The 22197-nt window shown below is 36.2% G+C and overlaps 3 protein-coding genes across 3 annotated transcripts in view; all 3 read left to right on the top strand.

Annotated features, from left to right (window-relative positions):
• Window positions 1-633: 633 nt before the first annotated feature.
• On the top strand, window positions 634-4590 carry LOC127640621 (UPF0235 protein C15orf40 homolog). The gene is made up of 4 exons (XM_052123280.1): window positions 634-890; window positions 1080-1197; window positions 1288-1415; window positions 3004-4590. Exons 1-4 carry the CDS (start codon window positions 732-734, stop codon window positions 3094-3096), a joined length of 498 nt encoding a protein of 165 aa, XP_051979240.1. The 5' UTR covers window positions 634-731; the 3' UTR covers window positions 3097-4590.
• A 9741-nt stretch (window positions 4591-14331) lies between these two features.
• Window positions 14332-15553, top strand: LOC127640642 (cocaine- and amphetamine-regulated transcript protein-like). Its single transcript, XM_052123324.1, has 3 exons — window positions 14332-14608; window positions 14798-14881; window positions 15234-15553. Exons 1-3 carry the CDS (start codon window positions 14438-14440, stop codon window positions 15339-15341), a joined length of 363 nt encoding a protein of 120 aa, XP_051979284.1. The 5' UTR covers window positions 14332-14437; the 3' UTR covers window positions 15342-15553.
• Window positions 15554-20151: 4598 nt separating this feature from the next.
• The window catches only part of LOC127640270 (microtubule-associated protein 1B-like), a 46044-nt gene continuing 43998 nt past the window's right edge, over window positions 20152-22197 (top strand). Inside the window, exon 1 of the mRNA XM_052122726.1 lies at window positions 20152-20386. Within this exon, the coding sequence (XP_051978686.1) occupies window positions 20155-20386 (232 nt within the window). The 5' untranslated portion in view covers window positions 20152-20154. The remainder of the gene's footprint in view (window positions 20387-22197) is intronic.

The raw sequence follows: 22197 nt of genomic DNA, 5'->3' as shown, positions 1-22197 counted from the left end.
GTTGTTAGGGTGGGTAGTCACATTGGGTAACCTCCTCGTTGTCGTGATTAGTGGTTCTTGCTCTCAGTGGTGCACGTGGTTAGTTGTGCATAGATCACAGAGCCCGGATTGAGGTGAGTAACCGCACCACCACGAGGACCTACTAAGTAGTGTGAAATAGGCATTCCAAATTGGAAGAAAAGTGGATTAATATATATATATATATATATATATATATATATATATATATATATATATATATATGTATATATATATATATATATATATATATGCGTTTTATTATTCAAATTATTATTTATGATTAATTATTATTATTACAAATACACAAGAGAAAATACTACTACTACCACAAGTAGGTAATAATAATAATAATAATACATTATATAATAAAAATAAAAATAATTATTAGTAGTATTATTGTACACTGCTTCAAATGGAGAACCAAATACACAAGAGAAACCTAGCCAATTTTAATAATAATAATTATAAATCTATTTATTAGTAATAGTAGTAGTAGTACATCATACAATAAATGACTCAATCAATTATTGTTTAAAACGTAAATTTATTTTTTCTGCGCATTTAGTGCGCTTATTTGACGCTCCAAACGTATTTACATTTCTTGTCATGTGCTCGTGCGATGTAAACTGCTGTTTTTACAAGCAACTTCAATTCATGCTTCTCTCTCGATATTTGTACGATAGTTGTATTTTTTTAATGTCTTTTAGCTCATGCATTCCCATATTCTCTGCTTTGTACGAATATCTTTATTTCCCCTTTTATACCCCTTATTGTTTAGTCGGACGCTTTTGACGAGGCAAATCACACTAAATAGCAATAATAAGAGCGTTTACTCAAAATACAACACGATGCCTAAAAAGGACAAAACGGTAGGGCTCATTAAATATTTATGTTTTTCATGCATATGATTAATATATATGTTTATTAATATCAGAAGTAAGCCATTCGTTTAAGTATGTGGTGCTCTGATGCACTTTACTTTCATGTTTGAGCTGAAGGTCTTTAAATGAAATTAGTTAATGAGAGTAAACATTACATTTTCATCATCCCCATAATAGAGCAAAAGCAAACCAAAACAATCGGACACGCCACCCGGCCCGGTTACCAAAGTTAAAGACGGTGAAATTGCTATCGCGATACATGCTAAACCCGGGGCCAAACAGAATGCAATCACAGGTTGGATATATTTTATATAAAAATAAAGAAAAAATGCATCCCTTAACTGTTATAAGTTAATGCATCATATCCCCTGTTGTTTTGAGATAGTTGTCTCTTTGGAGGCGGTTGGTGTCGCCATTGCCGCACCACCGACAGACGGAGAGGCTAATGCGGAGCTGGTTCGCTATTTATCCAAAGTCCTGCAACTGAAGAAGAGTGAAATATTCTTAGATAAGGTCAGCATCCACATACACTCACTATGTATTACCAACATACAGTAGCTATTCAAAAGTTGTATGCTTAGTGTAGATACAGGGGGCTTTAAAAGTCTTGTCCACTTGTGAAAATGCTTCTATTTTGCATTTAATACAGTTTCCTCGCAATCAAAATGATATTATCAGCATATCAAAACGAGTGAAAAGATGAATTGAATAATGAACATTACTTTTAGAATTTCTTAGTATTTCGTATATATCCCCCTTTTGCATTTGCTGACTCAAGCTGGCATGACTCTGCAAACTAAAGGAATAGTTTGCCCAAAAATGAAAATTCTCTCGTCATTTACTCACCCTCATGCCATCCCAGATATTCTACAGAACAAAAATTAAGATCTTTAGAAAAATACTTCAGGCTTGATGGTCCTCACAATGCAAGTGAATGGTGACCAGAACTTTGAAGCTCCAAAAAGCACATAACGGCAGCATAAAAGTACTCCAGACGACTCCAGTGGTTAATTCCATGTGTTCTAAAGCGATCCAATCTGTTTTGGGTGAGAACAGACCAAAATGTATCTCCTTTTTCACAGAACATCTTGCTACTTCAGTCTCTAGCATGGTCACGATTTCAAGCTTGATTACACAGAGCACTAGATGGCGTTTGGATCGCTTTAGAAGACATTGATTAGACCACTAGAGTCATATAAATTACTATAATAATGCCTTTATGTGATATTTGGACCTTCAGAGATCTGGCCACAATCCACTTGCATTGTATGGACCTACAGAGCTGAAATATTCTTCTAAAAATCTTAATTTTTGCTCTGCAGAAGAGAGAAAGTCATACACATCTTGGATGGCATGAGGCTGAGTAAATGATGAGAGAAATTACATTTATGGGTGAACTATCCTTTAATTAATAACCTGATGATCCATATCATCCCAGCATGATTTGAGAATGTTCCAAAATGCATCATGTGTGCTTCCATGGAAGCAAGTAAATCTGTCTTTTGGTATGTACAAAGGATATAACATGGCCAATGTCACAAATTTGATTAATACCCAATTCCCAATGTGCTAAATCCTCTTGGTGGCGTAGTGACTCGCCTCAATCTGGGTGGCGGAGGATGAATCTCATTTGCCTCCGCATCTGAGACGTCAATCCATGCATTTTATTGCGTGGCTTGTTGAACACATTACCGTGGAGACATAGAGCATGTGGAAGCTTCATGCTTTTCTCTGCGGCATCCACGCACAACACACCATGCGCCCCACTGAGAGCGAGAACCACATTATAGTGACCACGAGGAGGTTACCCCTTGTGACACTACCCACCCTAGCAACCGGGCCAATTTGGTTGCTTAGGATACCTGGCTGGAGTCACTCAGCACACCCTGGATACGAACTCACAACTCCAAGGGTGGTATTCAGTGTCTTTACTTTCTGAGCTACCCAGGCCCCCATCAAAAATATTTCGTAATCATTTTGCGTAATTATATTTATTTTTTCATTCTTTTTTGAATCCTTAAACTATCAGTTTATTTCGGTGGGGTTCATGGACTTGAACCCCACCATATAATTACTTAAAATAGTTTCAATCTCACCATAGGGCTCCAAATCCAGAGAAAAAATCATAAAGGTGACTGCAGCTGTCTGCCAGGAAGAAATCCTAGAGAAACTGAAGAGAGAGGCCACTGGATGATATTGAAATGACTTTGGTTTTGTTTGAGCGGCACGATCCAGGTTACCTTTAACCCATGGTAAAAAATCTGTGACATTTTCTGTATGTTACTGTTTGCACCATGAAAACATGAGGTATCATATTCAATCAAATGTCCATGTATATCAAATAAAATGTAATATTTCTCATTAGCAGTTTCAAATGATTGTGCATATTAATGTGTTGTAATTATGATGCAGTACTGAGACACAAACATGGTTATAAAAAGTTAATGCGTTTCAGTATTGGCTACATTGTAAACCAAATTTACACTGCTTACAGAAATTATTTTTTTACACCGCAGTGAATTTCGGAAGTCATTAAAGTTCAAGGCAATTATCCTGCCTTTTAAAAAACTTTTTATTGACCACAACAGCACCTGAGGTCCTCTACCAGTGACAAATGTGTTAATTAAGGAGAACATAATGAGCATGGTTATCAGAGATTTTCTAGTCAAGGGCTAGAAACCCATCAATGGATTATTCAAAAAGTCTGAGTCTTAAGTTTCTGCTTTAGTATTCAGGTTTAAGATCGTAACTGTAGATGCATTTTTGACTTTTCAATAATGGATAACTGCATTTTACTGCAAAATCAGACTTTTTTGCATCTTATATCAGCCATGAGCTTCAAATAATGTTTGAAAACCAAGTAAATAATTTAAATAAATTAAAATGAGACATGAAGCAGTATTGTTTGGTTTGCTTTGCTTACTGGGGTTTAGATCAACGTGGAACTTCAAATTCCTGTTTATTTTATAATAAAATTACCTTTTAATGTACCTCCACCATTAGGAGAGGGGAAATGGAAAACCAGGGGACTGAAACATGTTTGCTTTTAATATGCAGCCGTAGCTCTGCAGATTCCTACATTACATTTTTATTTTATTATTATTTGTTTTTTACAATTAAACTGCTTCATTATTGAGACTCTCTGGTTACTTGCCTATTCCCAAAGAGCCCATTCACATAGGGCTTATGAAATCAAAATATAAATTTGAATTTACACATTTATTATGACTTTTTATATTAAAAATAGTTGCTATATATAACTTATTTTGCAATATCTTAAACTTCTTACAATAAAGAGAAGAATGGTTGTAGCAACCTTATATTTGATCAATTACCGGGACGTGAATGATCAATTTGTTCAACAGGTCATCAGCTAGGTAATGCACCACCTTTAGTGCTACATTAGAGAGATGATGGGTGTTTCTTTGTGTCATTCTGAGAGTTTCAACAAGGCACAACAGATTTTATATTTATAGAGACTATTATATACTGTGGGGTCCAAAACGCTAAGACAGTGAAAATTGGAGATTTAAAATCTAATTTAATCCTGGGAGTAAACAATGTTTTTAGAATTTTCAAAATTTCAAACAAAGTTATAATGTAAAAGAAATACAACATACTAATCAAATTTAAGCAAATTTGTCATGCTGTTAATTATGTTAACGGGATAGTTGAAATCTCTAATATGAAAATTCTCTCATAATTTACTCTTCATGCCATCCCAGATGTGTATGACTTTTTTTCTTCTGCAGAACACAAATTAAGATTTCTAGAAGAATATTTCATCTCTGTATGGCTTCACAATGTAAGTGAATGGTGACATAAAAGTAATCCATAATGCACCAGTGTTTTAATCCATAACTTCAGAAGTGATATTATAGGTGTGGGTGGGAAACAGATCAATATTTATGTCCTCTTTTTCTTAATTCTTTTCCCAAAAAACTGAAGATGAAAGTGAAAGTTGAGATTTATAATAAAAAAGGACTTAAATACTGACCAGTTTCTCACACACACACACCTATAATATCACTTCTGAAGTCATGGCTAAAACCACTGGAGATTATTTTATGCTGCCTTTATGTGCTTTTTGGAGCTACAAAGTTCTGACCATTTATTTACATGTATTGAATGGACCTAAAGAGCTGAAATATTTTTCTAAAAATCTTAATTTGTGTTCTGAGAAGAAAGAAAGTCATACACATCTTGGGTGGCACGAGGGTGAGTAAATTAAGAGAGCATTTTCATTTTTTGGGCGAACTATCCCTTAAGTAACTCTTTTGTACAAAGGGTTTTCTTGCTTTCCTTTTATTTTCATTGTAACCTCATAAGCAGGATTCCACAGGTCAGGTCTTCTGGGTTAACATTTTACTAGAATACATTTTCTACAGATTAACTCATCTGAGCGACTCGAGAATATTTCCCTCACGTTTAACCCTAGGACTGATTGAACAGATTTGTATTGTCATTTGTGCAGTCACGAAGACATATCTTGTTATTATGAGACTGTGCGAATGATTTATGCCTTCTAGATAGTGAAATCCTAACAGTAATTAAGGAGAAAAGTCTTTAAGAGCCAAATGAAGATGAGTGGGAGGAAACAGTGCGCTGGCAGTTCCTCTTCTCAGGCAATATTTCACAAAGCTGCTTATCTATCTATCTATCTATCTGTCTGTCTGTCTGTCTGTCTATCTAATCATAAAATGCATAAAATTAGAATCAGGTGCAAAAGATTAGAACATTGTTAGAGAGGATTGTGGAGGAGCCTAAAACCAAGAAACCCCTCAAACATCATATGAAAAAATTCTGCATGGAGGAGTGGGAAAAACTTTCTCCCAGTCGATGTCAGAGACTGGTGGACAGTTATAGGAAACATCTTATTGAGGTTATATTTCAGCCAAAGGGGGCAAAACCCGTTATTAGGGCATAGGGTGTCCTAACTGTTTCCTCAGTAGTAATTGGTATCTTTGTACATTTTTTGTTAAATAAATGATATCATGGTTAAAATGTCATTGTTTTTGGTTCAATTACATCACTTTTATATGTAGATATTGTTTGGAAGAAGATCAAATATTGATATGTCCATATTTCTTAAAAAAAGAACTAAACATTTCATGGGGTGTCCTAATGTTTTCACACTGTACACACTTCCAGTCAAAGGTTTTGATATATATATTTGTATATATATATATATATATATATATATATATATATATATATATATATATATATATATATATATATATATATATTGGGTATTATATACATATATTGTTTTTTATTATTTTTTATTTTCACACATTTTATAATAATAGTAAAGTCATCAAAACTGGAGTAACATAAATGCAACTATGGGAATTATGTTGTGACTAAAAATAAATCAAAACTGTTATATTTTAGCATCTTCAAATTAGTCACCCTTTGCAAACATTAAAGCATACATCACATACAAAAGATTTTATGATCATGAGAAACATTTCAGTCAAGTGTTTGAACCAGTAGTGTATGTATGCATATATATATATATATATATATATTTGCTCAAGGATTTACTGTACTACAGAAATCTTGTTTATAAATCAAAGTCTCAATGTTTGCCATGGTATTGAATATTGCAATAGAATATTACTATTGCAGATAGACTGTTGAATCATTACTTAAGCTCTACCAGATCAATCTCTGCTGCTAGTATTATAAATATTTACCATATGAGTGAAGAAAATCATGTTTCAAATCAGCTCACAGCACGTGAAATCCCCAAAGCCCTTAAGACCAACAGATGACTTATTGGTCTATTCAAGTGAGACCCTAGTACATAAGATTAGTTCAATATTGAATGTCTTATTTGTAATAACCCTACAGGACCCACACCACACAACCGAGATGTATAGCAACAACACTTCTTTTCCCCCTCAGGGAAGCGACTGTACCCTACTTGTTAAATTGTTTATGAAAATGAAACTGATAAGATGTGAATCCACAGCAGTTTTTGTGGGAAAAATTATGACCTGCAACAAAATCACTGTGTTTAATGCACTTTGAAGAAATGGTATTTACTGAATGAGCTTTTTGGTAATTCTTTGTTTTGAATCATTGTAAGTAGCTATATGGGAAAAATTCACTTTAGTGGGATCAATCTCTGATCTTACATGCTGTTCTATATGCATCTGTGCCCTTTTGTTCTGTATTACAGCAGATTTACCTCCTTAATGATGCCATCAGCATTTTAATTGAGTATGAGGTTTTTCACACACCCACACTGAATATAGCAACCAACAGCTATATATGGCCTATCAGAGAAGGTACATCCGGAGCACATGATATTCACTGGTGATATGGGAGTAGAGGATGAATCAAGAGGAGATAATGAGGCCTGGACTCTCCCACACAAAAAAAGAAAGACATCTATTGGGATTCATCTTCAAAGATGTGTATGCTGTCTCTAAGAGAAACACACATATGCATGCTCTTACATAGTTGCTTTGGCCCTCATAATTAAAAATGTTCTAGGAGATACACACACAGAGAGAGACACTCAAAATTAAGCTTAAACAGAATTAATCAACAGAATTCTGAAATGCATTCACACACAAACACCTTCACAAGTCAAAAGATGAAGATTAAAACAGAGCTCAGCGAGTACTGACTCTGACTACCACCCCTGGAGTCACGAGTTTGAATCCAGGGCTTGCTGAGTGACTCCAGTCATGTCTCTTAAGCAACCAAATTGGCCTGATTGCTAGGGAGGGTAGAGTCACATGGGGTAACCTCCTCGTGGTCATGATTAGTGGTTCTTGCTCTCAATGGGGTGTGTGGTTAGTTGTACGTGGATCACGGAGAGTAGCATGAGCCACCACATGCGGTGTCATGCACAATGTGCCACGTAATAAGATGCACGGATTGACGGCCTCAGAAGCAGAAGCAACTGAGACTTGTTCCCCGCCACCCGGATTGAGGTGAATAACTGCACCACCACGAAGACCTAGAAAATAGTGGGAATTAGGTATGACAAACTGGGGAGAAAAGGGGATACATTTTTTTTAAAATAAATATAATAATAATAATAATAATACTGGTTTTAAAGGGTGTTCTTATGAAAAACCAGCTAAAATCACTGAAACGCATCAACGAGATGATAAAATAGGTCACAGAAATGTTCAGTAGATAAATATATTATTATTTTATTCTCTCCAATTTGGAGTGCCCAATTCCCAATGCGCTCACGTGTGTGGAGGCTTCACGCTATTTTCCGCTGCATCTAAGCACAACTCGCCACGTGCCCCACCGAGAGCGAGAACAACATTACAGCGACCACGAGGAGGTGTGACTACCCACCCTAGCAACCGGACCAATTAGTTGCTTAGGAAGTCAGACTGTTCCAGTGGAGACACTTTTCTTGCTGAGCTACCCAGGCCCAGTTAAATGTGTTATTAATAATAAGAATACAAAATTATTCCACCAAGTAAAAGTTTATTATTCTTCTGTAACTGTAGGAGTTTGTGGCCAAACAACGTAGCATAAAAGGAATATTTCAGATTCAATGCAAGTTAAGCTCAATCAACAGCATTTGTGGAATGAATATTGACTCGTTCCTCCTGTTCTTAACAATAATTTAAAAAGAAGCAAAAATGGAGGTTCCATTGAGGCATTTACAATGGAAGTAAATGGGGACCAATTTTTGGAGGGTTTAAAGGCAGAAATGTGAATCTTATAATTTTCATTTATCACAATAAAATTATTCAGGTTGCAAATTTGAATTAAAATAATATTTTTTGTAAGCAAATTCAAGAAGTGCTGTAATAGCTGTTGCTATCTAACTTTTTTCTGAATGCGGAAGTGTTCGGGGATTCATAAAGGAAGCCAGTTTTCGTTTTCCAGTCTTCAGTGTTTTGACTCGCATCTGCATATGTTCTAAGCAGATAGTGCAATGTTTATTGTATTTAATTTTTTTATGGAGAATGCATACTATGTATTATACCGGAGCAAGAATGCTCTATGGACCAATCAGCATGGTCAGAACTATCTCTTTGTAATATTTCACAAATTCAAATATCTGTAGTTTAGGCTCAGTGCAGACAACGCAACAGCTTTGGAGAGGCTGCTGATGTCACATGATTTCACGACTAGCCCAAGGAGCTCAGAGATCATTAAAACATTGCCTTTGAAGAGTTTTCGCTGTGATCTCATAAATGTTATTTCTTGTTATTCGCCCCTTTAATCATGGCAATCCTCCAAACACAAATTCCTCCCAGAAAATGAGGACCATCTATTAATGCCTGACAAAAGCTTCTTATGAGAAAAACTTCACCAGGGCTGCGTAAGTAACACATTTTCCTGACATGAATAGTAACGCAAAAAATGATGACAGGTTAACTCCTGGGGCGGCGATAAAATCTCATTTGTTGGTGGCCGCTTTGCCATTGAAGTTGAGCTGCCTGTCAGGATGAGCAATTGGGTAGATGTAGGAGACAGCTGTCAATGACATTGCCTTTAAATTTCAGGGGCTGTAAGCACCAAAGGCTGTTTTGCCCCACTGTCTCCACAGGCTTAAGAAATGAACAACAGCTCTGCTGTGGCCAGGAAGTATACACACTGTTGCTGCAAAACAGGATGTGTTTCGCTAACTTGCAAGTAAATATGGGAACCTCCAGGGTGTTGCCTTGTGCCATTTGACCCATATGTGTAAACATACAGGTACTGTTATCATTGCAACATCTAATTTGTTTGGTCTGTTTAACTAGTAGAGAAAAAAAAAATTATATTTTCATTGCATATATCAGCTGCGATGGACTGGCGACCTGTCCAGGGTGTCCCCCGCATTTCGCCCAATGTTAGCTGGGATAGGCTCCAGCCCCCCGCGACCCTGTACACAGGATAAGCGGTTGACGATGGATGGATGGATGGATGGATGCATATATCAGCTAAAAGTTAATTCAACTCAACCTTTAGAAGTACATTTGCATATAGATGTAGATTACCTCAAAGCTTAGAGTTAAGGGCTTCAAGCCACAAAACTCCAATTTTGATTTCATGGAGTCTTTAAAGTAATCCATGTACTCACTGACTGTTATAAGTGATGTCCTTAGCCATTTTTGAGAAAGAAAGCTCAAAGTGCAAAGTTGGGAATAGACCCATGAGAGGTTGGTCACCTTTACGAGGTTAATTTGATTTTCTCAAACCTGATGTAATTAGATGTTCAACACAAAGAGGGTGTGCTCCACCTGATAAGCACATTGGCAAGTTGGTTTGTAATTTTGTCTTCTGATCAATGGGCAAATCAATTGGCTTATTTTTTTCCCTCAAGTCTTAATTTTGACTGTCACTTTGATAAATGAAGAACAGTGGAACTAGAATGCCTGAAGTCCCTGTTTAAAACAGACACAATGACCAATTTGTACATGTTAAATATTGTTAAATGCATATTAAGAAATTACATGCTGATTTCTCCTTCCTGCAACAGTGGATGCAAATTAATAGCTTGTGACATATTTCACCTGCCTCACTGATTCTTATGGCTGGGTTGAATCAAAACAAACCCATGTCACATATGCTTCTATAAGATCTCTGTCAGCCTCAATCATATCTTAAAAGCACTTTAAGTTATCATTATATGTGATATCGGCTATATAAATAAAACGGCCTTTCTCTATGATTTTGCAAAGTGAGGCACGTTCTTAGATCAGTATATTTTGTTGGTCCTGGAACAACATTCATGTTAAAGAAATCTAACCTTATCCCCATTTCCAACCCTACCCTAACCATAACCTACCACTAATATTAGAGGGAAATTAGAGCCTAACCCTAACATTAACCGAAAACCAATCAGATTTTAGGGTTAGATTTCAGGTTAGGGATAAGGTCAGGGTTTAGGGGTTAGGGTTAGTTTTAGGTTTATGGTTACCCTATAATTGCTTGATAGAAATGTTGTTCCATCCAACTAAGGATATTGACACAGGTCCTACTTGGCTCAATTGCATCTTGCACCCCTTTAACCTGTTGAATGTAATAAAATGTATTTACAGTATTGTGTATCGGTTATAACTACAAAGTTTGAATTTAAGATTTAGAGTATGTCCTTATAAACCTATGATTTTCCTCTGATTTTAGGTTTAGGTTATGGACAGAGTCAGGGGTCATTTGCAAGAAACCCCTTAAATTAACAAAACCCTTGGTGACAATACCCTTACAGTTATAACTAATGGTTTTCTTAACTTAACAATTGGGCCCAGGTCAGTAACCACATTGAGAAGGATATCAGAATAGTATATATGGGAAAAACCCAATATGGCTCCCAAATCTTATATTTGAATATTTGATTGCACCTTAAGCTTTATGTTTAGGGTTAGAGATACTGTAGGAGCCAGAACCAATAAAGGATGTTGACCCTGGAACATTGGCTCAATCATTTTGTGTGTCCCCTTTAACCTGTAAAACTTTCATTAATTGTTAAAAAGCTATAACCACAAATGCAGTTTAGTACCCGTTCTTAAAGTAAAGAAGTATTAAGAAATGAATAGGTTAGTCATGGAAAAATCATGAGGTGTAACACACTGCAGGGGTTTGGGACCGGGGATGAAGTTTGAGAAGTTAAAAGAGTCACATGGCTGAATTCACTGTGGTTTTAGAAGACATGCAGACATGGGCTGACATAAGCGGATCCCAAGGAGACAAACGGGAATCAAATAATGCCCCATAGCGAAGACCGAATATGGCAGTGGAACAAGGGTAAGATTTTAAACCCCTTAACTCAACACTCTCGGCAGTGCTTAAAATAGCTGAAACACCCTGTTTCCAAGGCCTTAGGCAAATGTCACTGGCAGATTTTAATTTTTGTAATTTTAACACTTGAAGAGCTAGATTATGGATTTTGTTCACAGACAAGTAAGTTTTACAATTGTATTTATTTTTCGGCTATAAATATGTTTGTCTTCTACCAATGAAATTGACATTACTGTCCTAAACAAGGCCACAATAACTAGCTAGCTTGTCAGTAACAGAAGTGATTTGAATGATTATCTTTGTGTCATATATTCTTTTTAGAACATATTGTAACTTTTTGCATTGGGGTAAGGAAGTTTTAAGCCTGTTGGCTTTTCTGCATTGTTTGCAACAGACTAGCTTCCAAGATCACTTCTAATGAAACTTTCCTAAATGCTTGCAAGACTAGCCGAAACAGTGACTGCATTTAGTAGAGCATCCACAGTGCACTTGTCATCAAATATAACATAGGCTACATAACATTCATCTGAGAGAAAGAGAGCTAATGCAGATGCCAATAGCGATGTCTCTCCTGTAGTGACACTTTATAATACAAGATCCACACATGCACGCACATCTCTGTGATTAGTGTGGCATGTCTGCTGGATATAATTTGAATGGGGGTTTAGGTACATGTTGTCCACATGAAAATGGTTTTTGTTCACCCATAACCTCTATTTCCGATCCAGTCCTGTTTGGAAAAAAGAACAAGTTTGCACACCACACTGTTTGATGTATGACAGGGGTGATGTGCCAAATCTTTCCTGTTGGTTTTTCCCACAGCATATTATACATAGCTCATGGCCAAAATCATTGTCACTTAAAAGAATTGGAATTTTGAAACAAAATGAAAATAAAGAAGTGAAAGTAATTTTCCTGTGAACACAACACTAGTCTGTGTTTTTAATGACTGCCAGCTTTATATGGGCCCAGGGGATTGGCTATATTTTCCTGAAAGACTCGGTGTGTTAGCCATTGATTGGTTATATTTTATATGAACAAGGACTAAAGAGAGTGAGTCATATGCCTCACACACATTGTAAAGGGGTGCTGTTGGGAAATTAAAAAACATCACCTTTGGATGATAGAACTCTTGTGTGAGTTAATCCCTGGCACACATTTTACAGGGAACTTATTCTACTTACAGAAATGAATTTATCACTGTAAAACCACCCTAACTAGAGACATATTCTTCAAATTTATGGTTAATATGAATGTTGTTGGGCAGAAATGATTTGATCTGTGGATATACAAATAGCCTATCAAATTCATCCTTAAAATGATTTCCTCTACATATGACATCACCGGTGGGCAAAAATATTAGCCTTTTGCAAATATGCAAGAAAAAAGTAATCCATTGGAAAACTTATCTCTCTCTCTCTCTCTCTCTCTCTCTCTCTCTCTCTCTCTCTCTCTCTCTCTCTCTCTCTCTCTCTTTTTTACCTTTAATAAATCCCTATTCACATATCAGTGAGGATTATACAAGTCTAGACAAGCTTAAATAGTTGGGTGTCTACACTTTCAGAGTGCAAATGGCTCTTGGTCCCTTGTAAATAAAACCTATCATAAGAGAATTATCAAGCTTTTCTTAAAGTCTAAAAACGAATAAGTAAAAATCTGCAGCACATTATCATTGTTCCATGGAAAATGTATTTAAAATTATATAATGTTACTGTTCTCATTTGAAATCTGAGTGTCTTTTAGTTGTTTTAGGGATTGAAATGTCAAATAATACAAATAGAAAATACAATTTATTTTTAAATGATTTCTTAGTGAATACTCTGGTTGTTTAAACAGGAGAAGGATAAAATACATTAAGTTTTGCTAACAAATTATTCGTCCACATTTTATGTAAGTGTTTCAAATGTACAGTACTAGACATAAAAACAGTGTATGTGAGGATCTGCCTGACATAATTGCTGTAACATCAGGAGGTCCATTCTGTTTTGACACTGCTGTGTATCTGAAGCATATTTTCACCCACATCAAGCTTCTAAATTAGTGTTCTGGTTTACAAAAATTATGGCTGGCTAAATGGCATTAGAGATGTTAACTATATTAATATAGTTAATATTAGTATAGGCAGATCAGGGATCCAATGCCCATTAATGAGTGATTAGGGATCAAGACGAGTAATAAAAGGTAGTGATCAAAGTTGTTATATATTTATTTTTTTACATGTCAGAGAGTCCTAGAATGGGGATTGATCAAAACTTGAACATGAACTTGAACTTTTGAATTTCTGATTTTAGAAAATGTGGATTGCTCACTGTTAATTAAGCACATTAAGTAATTAAGCAACAAAAAGACAGGGTATATAGGCCAATAATAGAACAAAGTAGGGCCATAGGATATTTAGGGGGACATGCCAAATGCATATTTTCCAAAGTCCTCCATAATGTTCCAAATTCTGCACCTATTGTTGCATTGACATGTCTTTATCCAGTCAGAAGTGCTTGCAGTATGTTTCTTTGTTCAACACATTATGACGGATGTTCCCTCAGTACATTTGAAAAAAACAAAACAAAAAAACATTCCGGGGGCAACATTAACGCATTTGATGACTTGTCTCCAGCGCATTTACGCAATGAATGATCGCGCTTACGTGCGAAGGATATCAATGTTAAAGGCGGGGCGACATCGGATCACATAAATGCTTGCATCGTGGAGCACATAAAAGGGTGCAAGACTGTTGAGATGTTTATTTGAGCCAAAACTTTTGCTAGAGATACATAACGGCGTTGCGCACTCTGGTGCCAAAGCTCCCTGCAATCAGGACCATGGAGAGCTCCAGACTGTGGACGCGGATGCTTGTGTGCGCCGCGCTTCTTTTATTGGTGACTGGTGCCAGAGCTAACGAGCCAGACCCGGAGATCGAGGTGGACGTGGACACAAGAGCCATCAGGGACTTTTACCCGAAAGACCCGAACCTAACAAGTGAAAAACAGCTTGTGAGTAATTTGAACATTTCTCAGACAACTTTTATTGCGCTAATGATCGATTAACAGATGTAATAGTCTATTTACAAAATAGAACAAGGTTTGTTCTCTTTTGCAGTAAAATGTTATAATATCATATGCCCAATTAGAGATATTGTTTAAGGCAGTGCTTTAAATCTTTAAATTGTCTCATCAAACCAGCTCGGGGCTCTGCAGGAAGTTCTGGAAAAGCTGCAGACGAAACGAATTCCACCTTGGGAGAAGAAATTTGGTCAAGTTCCCATGGTAAATTTAGCCTGCATATAAAATGTTACGTATGCTATATCAATATATGTGCGTGTTGCTTGTGTTGGCGACATGGTCATTGCACTGCAATTGTTCCATGGACTGTCTAGCAGATTTAGGATGATCTTTTTAATTATTTATATGTACAGCTACAATATTCATGTATCGATTAAATATATCGATGAATGGTTTTATTTAGCCTGTATGATTTTATGATCGACTAGCCTACATAGGCAATTGCAAATAAACCACAAAATTATTTATCTCAGCATTAAACAAGTGCGCTTTTACGCACCAAAGCACATAGCCTACTGTGATGGCAAAAGTAACTTGATCTCTCCTGTCTTCTCAGTGTGATTTGGGGGAGCAGTGCGCAATCAGAAAAGGATCTCGAATCGGCAAGATGTGCGACTGTCCGCGCGGAGCGTTCTGCAACTTTTTCTTGTTAAAGTGCTTGTGATGGAAATATACATTACGGTTTGGTTTGGGATGGGATAGAGGGAATGGATGTGCATAATATATCACAAATAATTGCAATTTTATTTATATTAATATTTTTTTATGTCCGGGAATACACTGAAGAAAAGTTGTAAAGCTCGTCAAACAATTATGTGATGTATAGCTAAATGTGATATCATAATATTTAATGGTAATCTGCTGTTTTGTGTATTAAAGTGCAATATAACTTGTTTTGTAAAGTTGTTTGTGTTTCAACTACTTTTATATATTTATATAATACAAAAGTGTTATTATTTGTGAAAAGATTCCTAAGGGGGCTGTTCACAACGAACGCGTTTTTGCGTCCATTCGCGCCATTTTTCTATGCAAACACGCGCTAGACGTACTTCTTTGACGTTACGACGCGTCACGCCATTTTATTATTATATATTATTATTATTATTATTATTATTATTATTATTATTATTCGTTGCGCTGCTCTGCATCTATCTTTTTTTTTTTTTTTAAGCACGAAAACGTGTTGTGTGTGAACGGCCCCAATTTAAGAGGATTCAATTGGTTGGAAAAGTTTCCATAAAAACTGGAAAGTCAGATGAAAACATCCGCAGCCATCCATACACTCTTAAGAAAAATGGTTCTAAATACCAGATAAGGGTTCTTAGGTTGCAAAAGCAAAACATGTTTTGGTGCTTAATAGAACCCTTTTTAAAGGTTCCATAAAGAACCATCCTTTGAAAGTGCTACATAGAATGTCAATAGTGCTATAAAGAACCTTTTTGATGAATGGAGATTTTATATTTATTTTTAATTTAGCCTCTCTATATATCTGTTCCTATAAAACATTATATACTCAATTATGGTTTTATAATAAATATAAACAAACAAAAAAATAGATCAGGCATCTGTGTCAGTAAAGACACATTAAGACAAACACAGAAACATAAAAAAAAAAAAAATAGTTGAGTCATCTGCTAAACACATTAATGACATTTAATATGTTGAGGTTACCATTGTTATAGACTTTTCCCTTCAACATTGCACCATTTGTAGATTTCCATATCCAGAATACCGTTAACAGCCAAATAAGAACGCAGCAGACCATCCCTCATGCGTCACTGTCAACCAGCCAACAGAATAAACTGGCCAAGAACTGCGAATCATGTTGTGAAATGTCTATTCAGATCCAGAGCTAGAAAAAGAGATGGTTACATGTTATTTTATCAAAGTCTTTTTGGTAGATAGCACTACTATTATTAAGCACCTCAAAAGGCCACCACAGATGCACACCAGAAGAATTATGAACACAGAATTATGTGATGTAAAATAAATAAATAATTAAATTCTAGATAATGTTTAAAGTTGAGCATAATGAGGCTCTAAGATGAGTTTCATGTTGTCATTCCACCTACAAAGCCCTGATAAAAAAAAAAAAAAAAACATATCTATCCTCTATCCTGTCAGCAGTACCATATTGATCTCTTGTCACTTTCTATCTCTTTGGAATCAATGACTTGCTCCAAACCAAAGCCAAACAAGGTTCTGACAAGTGGTGAATGTTAAGGCATCGTTTTCTTTGCTTTTGTGTAGCTGTTTCTGCAAGTGAGGTCTTAGCCAAGTCAGATTCTTGTGATCAGAGAATTTAAACCAAAATCCACATTGTAATTTAAAACCAATTGTGCAGGGCCCATAAATTTTGTATGAAAATCAATTTTTTTAAATATTTTTTTTATTATCAGTATCACTCTGAATTGGTTAAATTATGTCAAATGACCTATCATATAATACCAGTTTACATTCTGTTCTCATCCACTCTTACATTCTCCTGTCTAAGAGTGACGATGAACATAACATGAACTGGCAAACATCAAAGAAGAAGCTGATAATCCACATACTGTATTTGAAGCTCTTTGCTTTGGCTCAGTATTCAGTAATCATTTGCTGTTAGTCAGACTGGTCTCAATGATTATTTGATTTTAAATGAGGTCTGATAACTTGTATTTTCACCACCACAGACCACATCTGTCCCCACCTTCTCTGAGGTGCTTATGTGTGCCTTAAGACTTATTACTTGGCTTTGTCATTGATGTCACATAGGTATGCTGCCCTCAAAACACTTTTGCAGATCAATATTTCATCATTTTGAAATGAAACGGGGTGGGATGTTGCCCTCTAGAGACATAAATGAAACGCAAGTCAAGGTTTTATATGGATGTGAAACGGTGAATGACAATAGTTCTGAAGTCCTTGTTCTCTGAATGGATTTTTGCAACTGTCATAGCAGAGGATTGAAAATAATCATACCTGTAATCACTTGGTGATTGTGAGATTGACTGAATGGTCACCTAATCAGCACAGTAATTGTTAGGTGATGATGCAGCTTGCTTGAAACTGGCATTTTACCCACAGTCATTTACTCAGTGTTGCTCTGCTTCAGAAAATTTGGTCTGAATTTTTAGTGATCAAATACAGTTTGGAGAAAGTTTCCTTTTCACCATTATTTCTTGTCCAACCTCTTTGAGTCCCTATCCATAAAAGTAAAAAGACAAAAGCTAAACAAACAAACATACAAACAAAAAGTAAATGGGATGTACTGCTTGTGTGTTTTGGGGGAGAGTATTGCCATTATTTAGAAATTCTGAGCAACATTTGGACTTTCCCATCTGGCTGATGTTGGGATAAAAGTTTAAACCTCAAGCATAGTCTTCAGTGGACTTTGCTTGCTAAATTCCTGAGTTCTGAGCAGGCCTGTAGTAATTAGGCCTGTAGTAATAAAACGCAGGTTGACAGATTTACTAAATCATACTAGTGATCTGCACAACAAAATTGCGATTCTCTTCTCAACTTGTTTTCTTTGCTTTCGATTAATATAATTCTCTAAAATATGCACTCAACTAGATTACATGATGTAGGATGATTGTGAACCAATGACGTATGTTCAATGACATGGGCAAGGGGATTTGAGCAGGGGATTTGAAGTTCCCAACATACTTTGCATGGGACTTGATGCAGACAGTAAAAATGTTTAATTTAAGCGTTATTTTATGCATTTTTGAGCAAGAAGAGAAAAGGGGAAGACTTACTGGTGCTTAATGTTGTTATTTTGGGATTTAGAACCAATTCTGTAATGCTGTATTACCATTGTGGTGAAGAGTGGAGCATTTGATTATAGGTTGAGGACAGGTATACAAACTGAATGTTGCTTTACTCAAGCAGCAATTACTACTAAGCATTTAGCATGCTAATGTATGATATTGCCATGTAAATGTTTGCTTACAGGCATTACTTGATAACATAAATCAGTTATGTGACTTGAAAATATTATGTAAATCTGAAGAAATAAATCAGGACATATATAAAAATCACATTGAGGCTACTTAAGTGGGTCATTTAAAAACAACTTTACTCATTATGTTCCAAAAATTATGTTTTCTGACAAAGAATTAATGAGTTAAACCAAGAGGAAAAATACAGTATGTTGATATAACTTAATTAATTCATGTGGAAATGATGTACATGATTTAATCATGCAAATTCAAAGCAGGATTTAATGTGGATAAGAGAGCGCAGAGAGTGCAAAGTCATCTTGCCTAAATTGTCGCTGATGGTTTGTATTTGAGAGATATTTACTCAAATATTTATGATAAATAGGGCAAGATCCATGTAAGCTCATTAGGATCTAACTCAGGGTAATAATAGCTAAGCATCAAAACATTTGGCAATGTCAGTACTTAAAATCCCAGTGGTGCTGAGGAATCAGCTAAAGATTAGAGAACCATTGAGGTTGCAGAATTGCCCAGTAACAGTTACTGATTCGTCCAAAGCATTAATGCATCTTTTTGTAATAAGTGGCTGTCCATGTAAGTGTCCTCTAAATGACAAATCACAATTACTGTTAAAATGTGTGTGTGTGTGTATAGCCTATATATATATATATACACACACACACACACACACACACACAAGTCAATTTTTAGAAAGAGTAACTACTGTGCTTGAGTATTAAGTACAGCAGGTGGCAGTATGTGTTAATATGTATTTGACTACCGGATTGCTGACTCACTGCAAAACCTAGTCTGAGGCAAGGCAGGTGCTGCAGCATATTAACTCACCATCATGAGGGAAGCCCATACTGCTTTATTTTTACCTCTCAGCTTCCTTCTCTTTTTCTCACCTCCCTCTTTTTTTAATATCTGATTGTCTTACACAAACAAAAGCTGGGGAAATGACTAATCTTGGAAGCATGTCGTATTTTGATTATATCAAATCTTAATGGTATTAACAAGAAAGCTCTCTTGTTTATTTTTCTGTGTATCGTTCAGACACACACGCACACTAAACATAATTTTGATTTTAAAATATATCTGTGACCAGACTGCACGTTTGGAGAGTTATGGCCAGGGGCGTCGGACTGGGGGGGTAAAGGGTACCGAGTACCCAGGGCCCGAGGCAGGGGGGGCCCCTTAGAAGTCAGTTTTCTATACATACATATTTGGTAAGGGGGCCCAGCAAGATGGTTTGTACCCAGGGCCCAAAATTTGGTGCTACGCCCCTGGTTATGGCTTGATACATAAACTTAAAAACAACCAGTTGTAGGCCTACTGCAAAAGCTGCTGGACACTGAAACAATTGCCCATTATGCCTACATGCATTTTGAGCAGTATTTTCATCTTGACGTTATATTTTAAATCGTCAGGTGTGACATCACACAGCTGCATGCTCTTTTGGCCAATCACACTCAAATAAATAACGCCAAGAGCGCGCATAGATTCACCAGCCCTGCCTTACTCAACTTTGCAGACAGGGCAGCAGTTGTCATGGAGATAACTGCGGGCCTGGCGTCGGTTGGAGGGGTTGTTTCCATGGAGATCCCGCCCCGGGGTGAGCTCGCAGCGGTGCAGGAGGACGAGGAAGAGCGGCTTCATCACTCCGGACAGCTCCGGCGCCGCAGCCAGCTTTCTGGCAAAGCTAACTTTTACATGCTTATCGTGATTGGAGAGATCGCGACAGAGCACCAGCTTCAGAACGTCAGACAGCACATAGAGCGAGGTGAGTCTTACAAGGTGCTGTTCACATCGAACACGTCCTTACGCTAAGACCAAACTAGACGCAGCGCCACGAATAGAGCAGAACGCAGTTAAAGTTCATTTTAACTTGACACGGCGTCTAAAAAACGCAGAAAAAACTGTCAGACGTCCGTCTAGCGTAGAGTATCTATAGGAAAACTATTGAAACACAGCGCGGACGGAAAGCAAAAACGATTTCGGCGTGAACGGCCACTAACTTTCCATTCTGTTAAGAATGCTCAGTTACTCTTTGTTGAAGAAGCCTATTATCTGTAACATTATAATATAGCCTATATAGCTGATGATTTGCCCATTATATATCTGAATTCAAAGCATTTATTGTTTTGTTTGATGGTAAGCTCAATATTCAGAAAGAACTGTGATAGTTGCATGTAAAAGTAGTGATCCATATGTTTCTTTTCAGGCTATGAGAGTTCCATGCACACTTCATCTTCATTTCACTCAATTTACAATTTACAGCTGTTGCTGAGGGCGTGTGCATTTAATTATGGAGTTGCTGCAGTCCATGAATAAGTGTTGAATATTACAGTGTGCAATTGTAAAATGAATGACTGATGCATGTTATGGTAATGCAAGATAATGAATGAATGTAATAAAATGATATATGATCAAATGAAACCATTGTTAGGCTATACTAGTTTCAACAGCACACTGCAGCAAACTCGAGTGACTGCAGAGGGCTGCACCATAAACTGTGGGATTAAGGCATTTTTAGATGAAACTGATGAAATTGCAGTTTTAATGTTTAAGGTTCGGATATCTACTGAGTTGTGAAGATACAGCTGTTTTTCATTAAAATGTTGCTTATTTACCACCATAATTTTGGACAGAGGTTTAAAATAATTATGTATGCTTGTGAATATGATGCTAGGAGAAAACTATAATGGGTGTATTTTATGTAAGCATCAAGTTGGTTAACATGTAAAGTCCATGTGTTTAATTTTGTTGGCGCATATTAAAGGAATATTCCGGGTTCAATAAGTTAAGCTTAATCGATAGCATTTGTGGCATAATGCTGATAACCACAAAAACATACTTTAATTCGTCCCTCCTTTTCTTTAAAAAATGCAATACTCTGGGTTACAGTGAGGCACTTACAATGGAAGTGAATGGGGCTAATCTGTAAATGTCAAAATACTTACTGTTTCAAAAGTATAGCCACAAGATGCAAGCAATATGCATGTTAGATGATTTCAGTGTGATAAAATCGCTTAATAACCTTTTCTGTGTAAAGTTATCTCCAATATTAATTCACTTTTTAAACCCTTTCACTTCCATTATAAGGTGTCTCACTGTAATATTGCATTTTTGCAAGTTTTTTTTTTAAAGAAAAGGAAGCACGCGTCAAAATGATTATTTGTTGTTATCAACATGCTATCAACAAATGCTGTCGACTGAGCTGAACTTGTATTGAACCCAGGATATTCCTTTAATGTGTTCCCAATATTCAGTTGAAGCAACTTTTAAAAATGTAGGTTTATGTCTATGATGACTTACAGGGATATATAATAAAATGAAAATTTATAATTTATTAAATCATAGACTTAATGTATGCAATAGCAATGTACTGAATAGTTGATTTAATCTGACATTGCGTGATGTATTAAATTATGTTTTAGTCCACATATCATTAAGTTTACGGACAGGTAAATTATAGGAATAGTTCATCCAAAAATGAAAATTCTGTCCTTATTCATTGACCATTATGCTATCCTAGATGTGTATGACTTTCTTTCTTCTGCTGAACTCAAATGAAGATTTTTAGAAGAATAT

Source organism: Xyrauchen texanus, chromosome 49 (assembly GCF_025860055.1).
Source record: "Xyrauchen texanus isolate HMW12.3.18 chromosome 49, RBS_HiC_50CHRs, whole genome shotgun sequence".
Lineage (NCBI taxonomy): Eukaryota > Metazoa > Chordata > Actinopteri > Cypriniformes > Catostomidae > Xyrauchen > Xyrauchen texanus.
The sequence above is the reverse complement of the archived record's forward strand: the minus strand, read 5'-3'. Positions and strand labels throughout refer to the sequence as shown.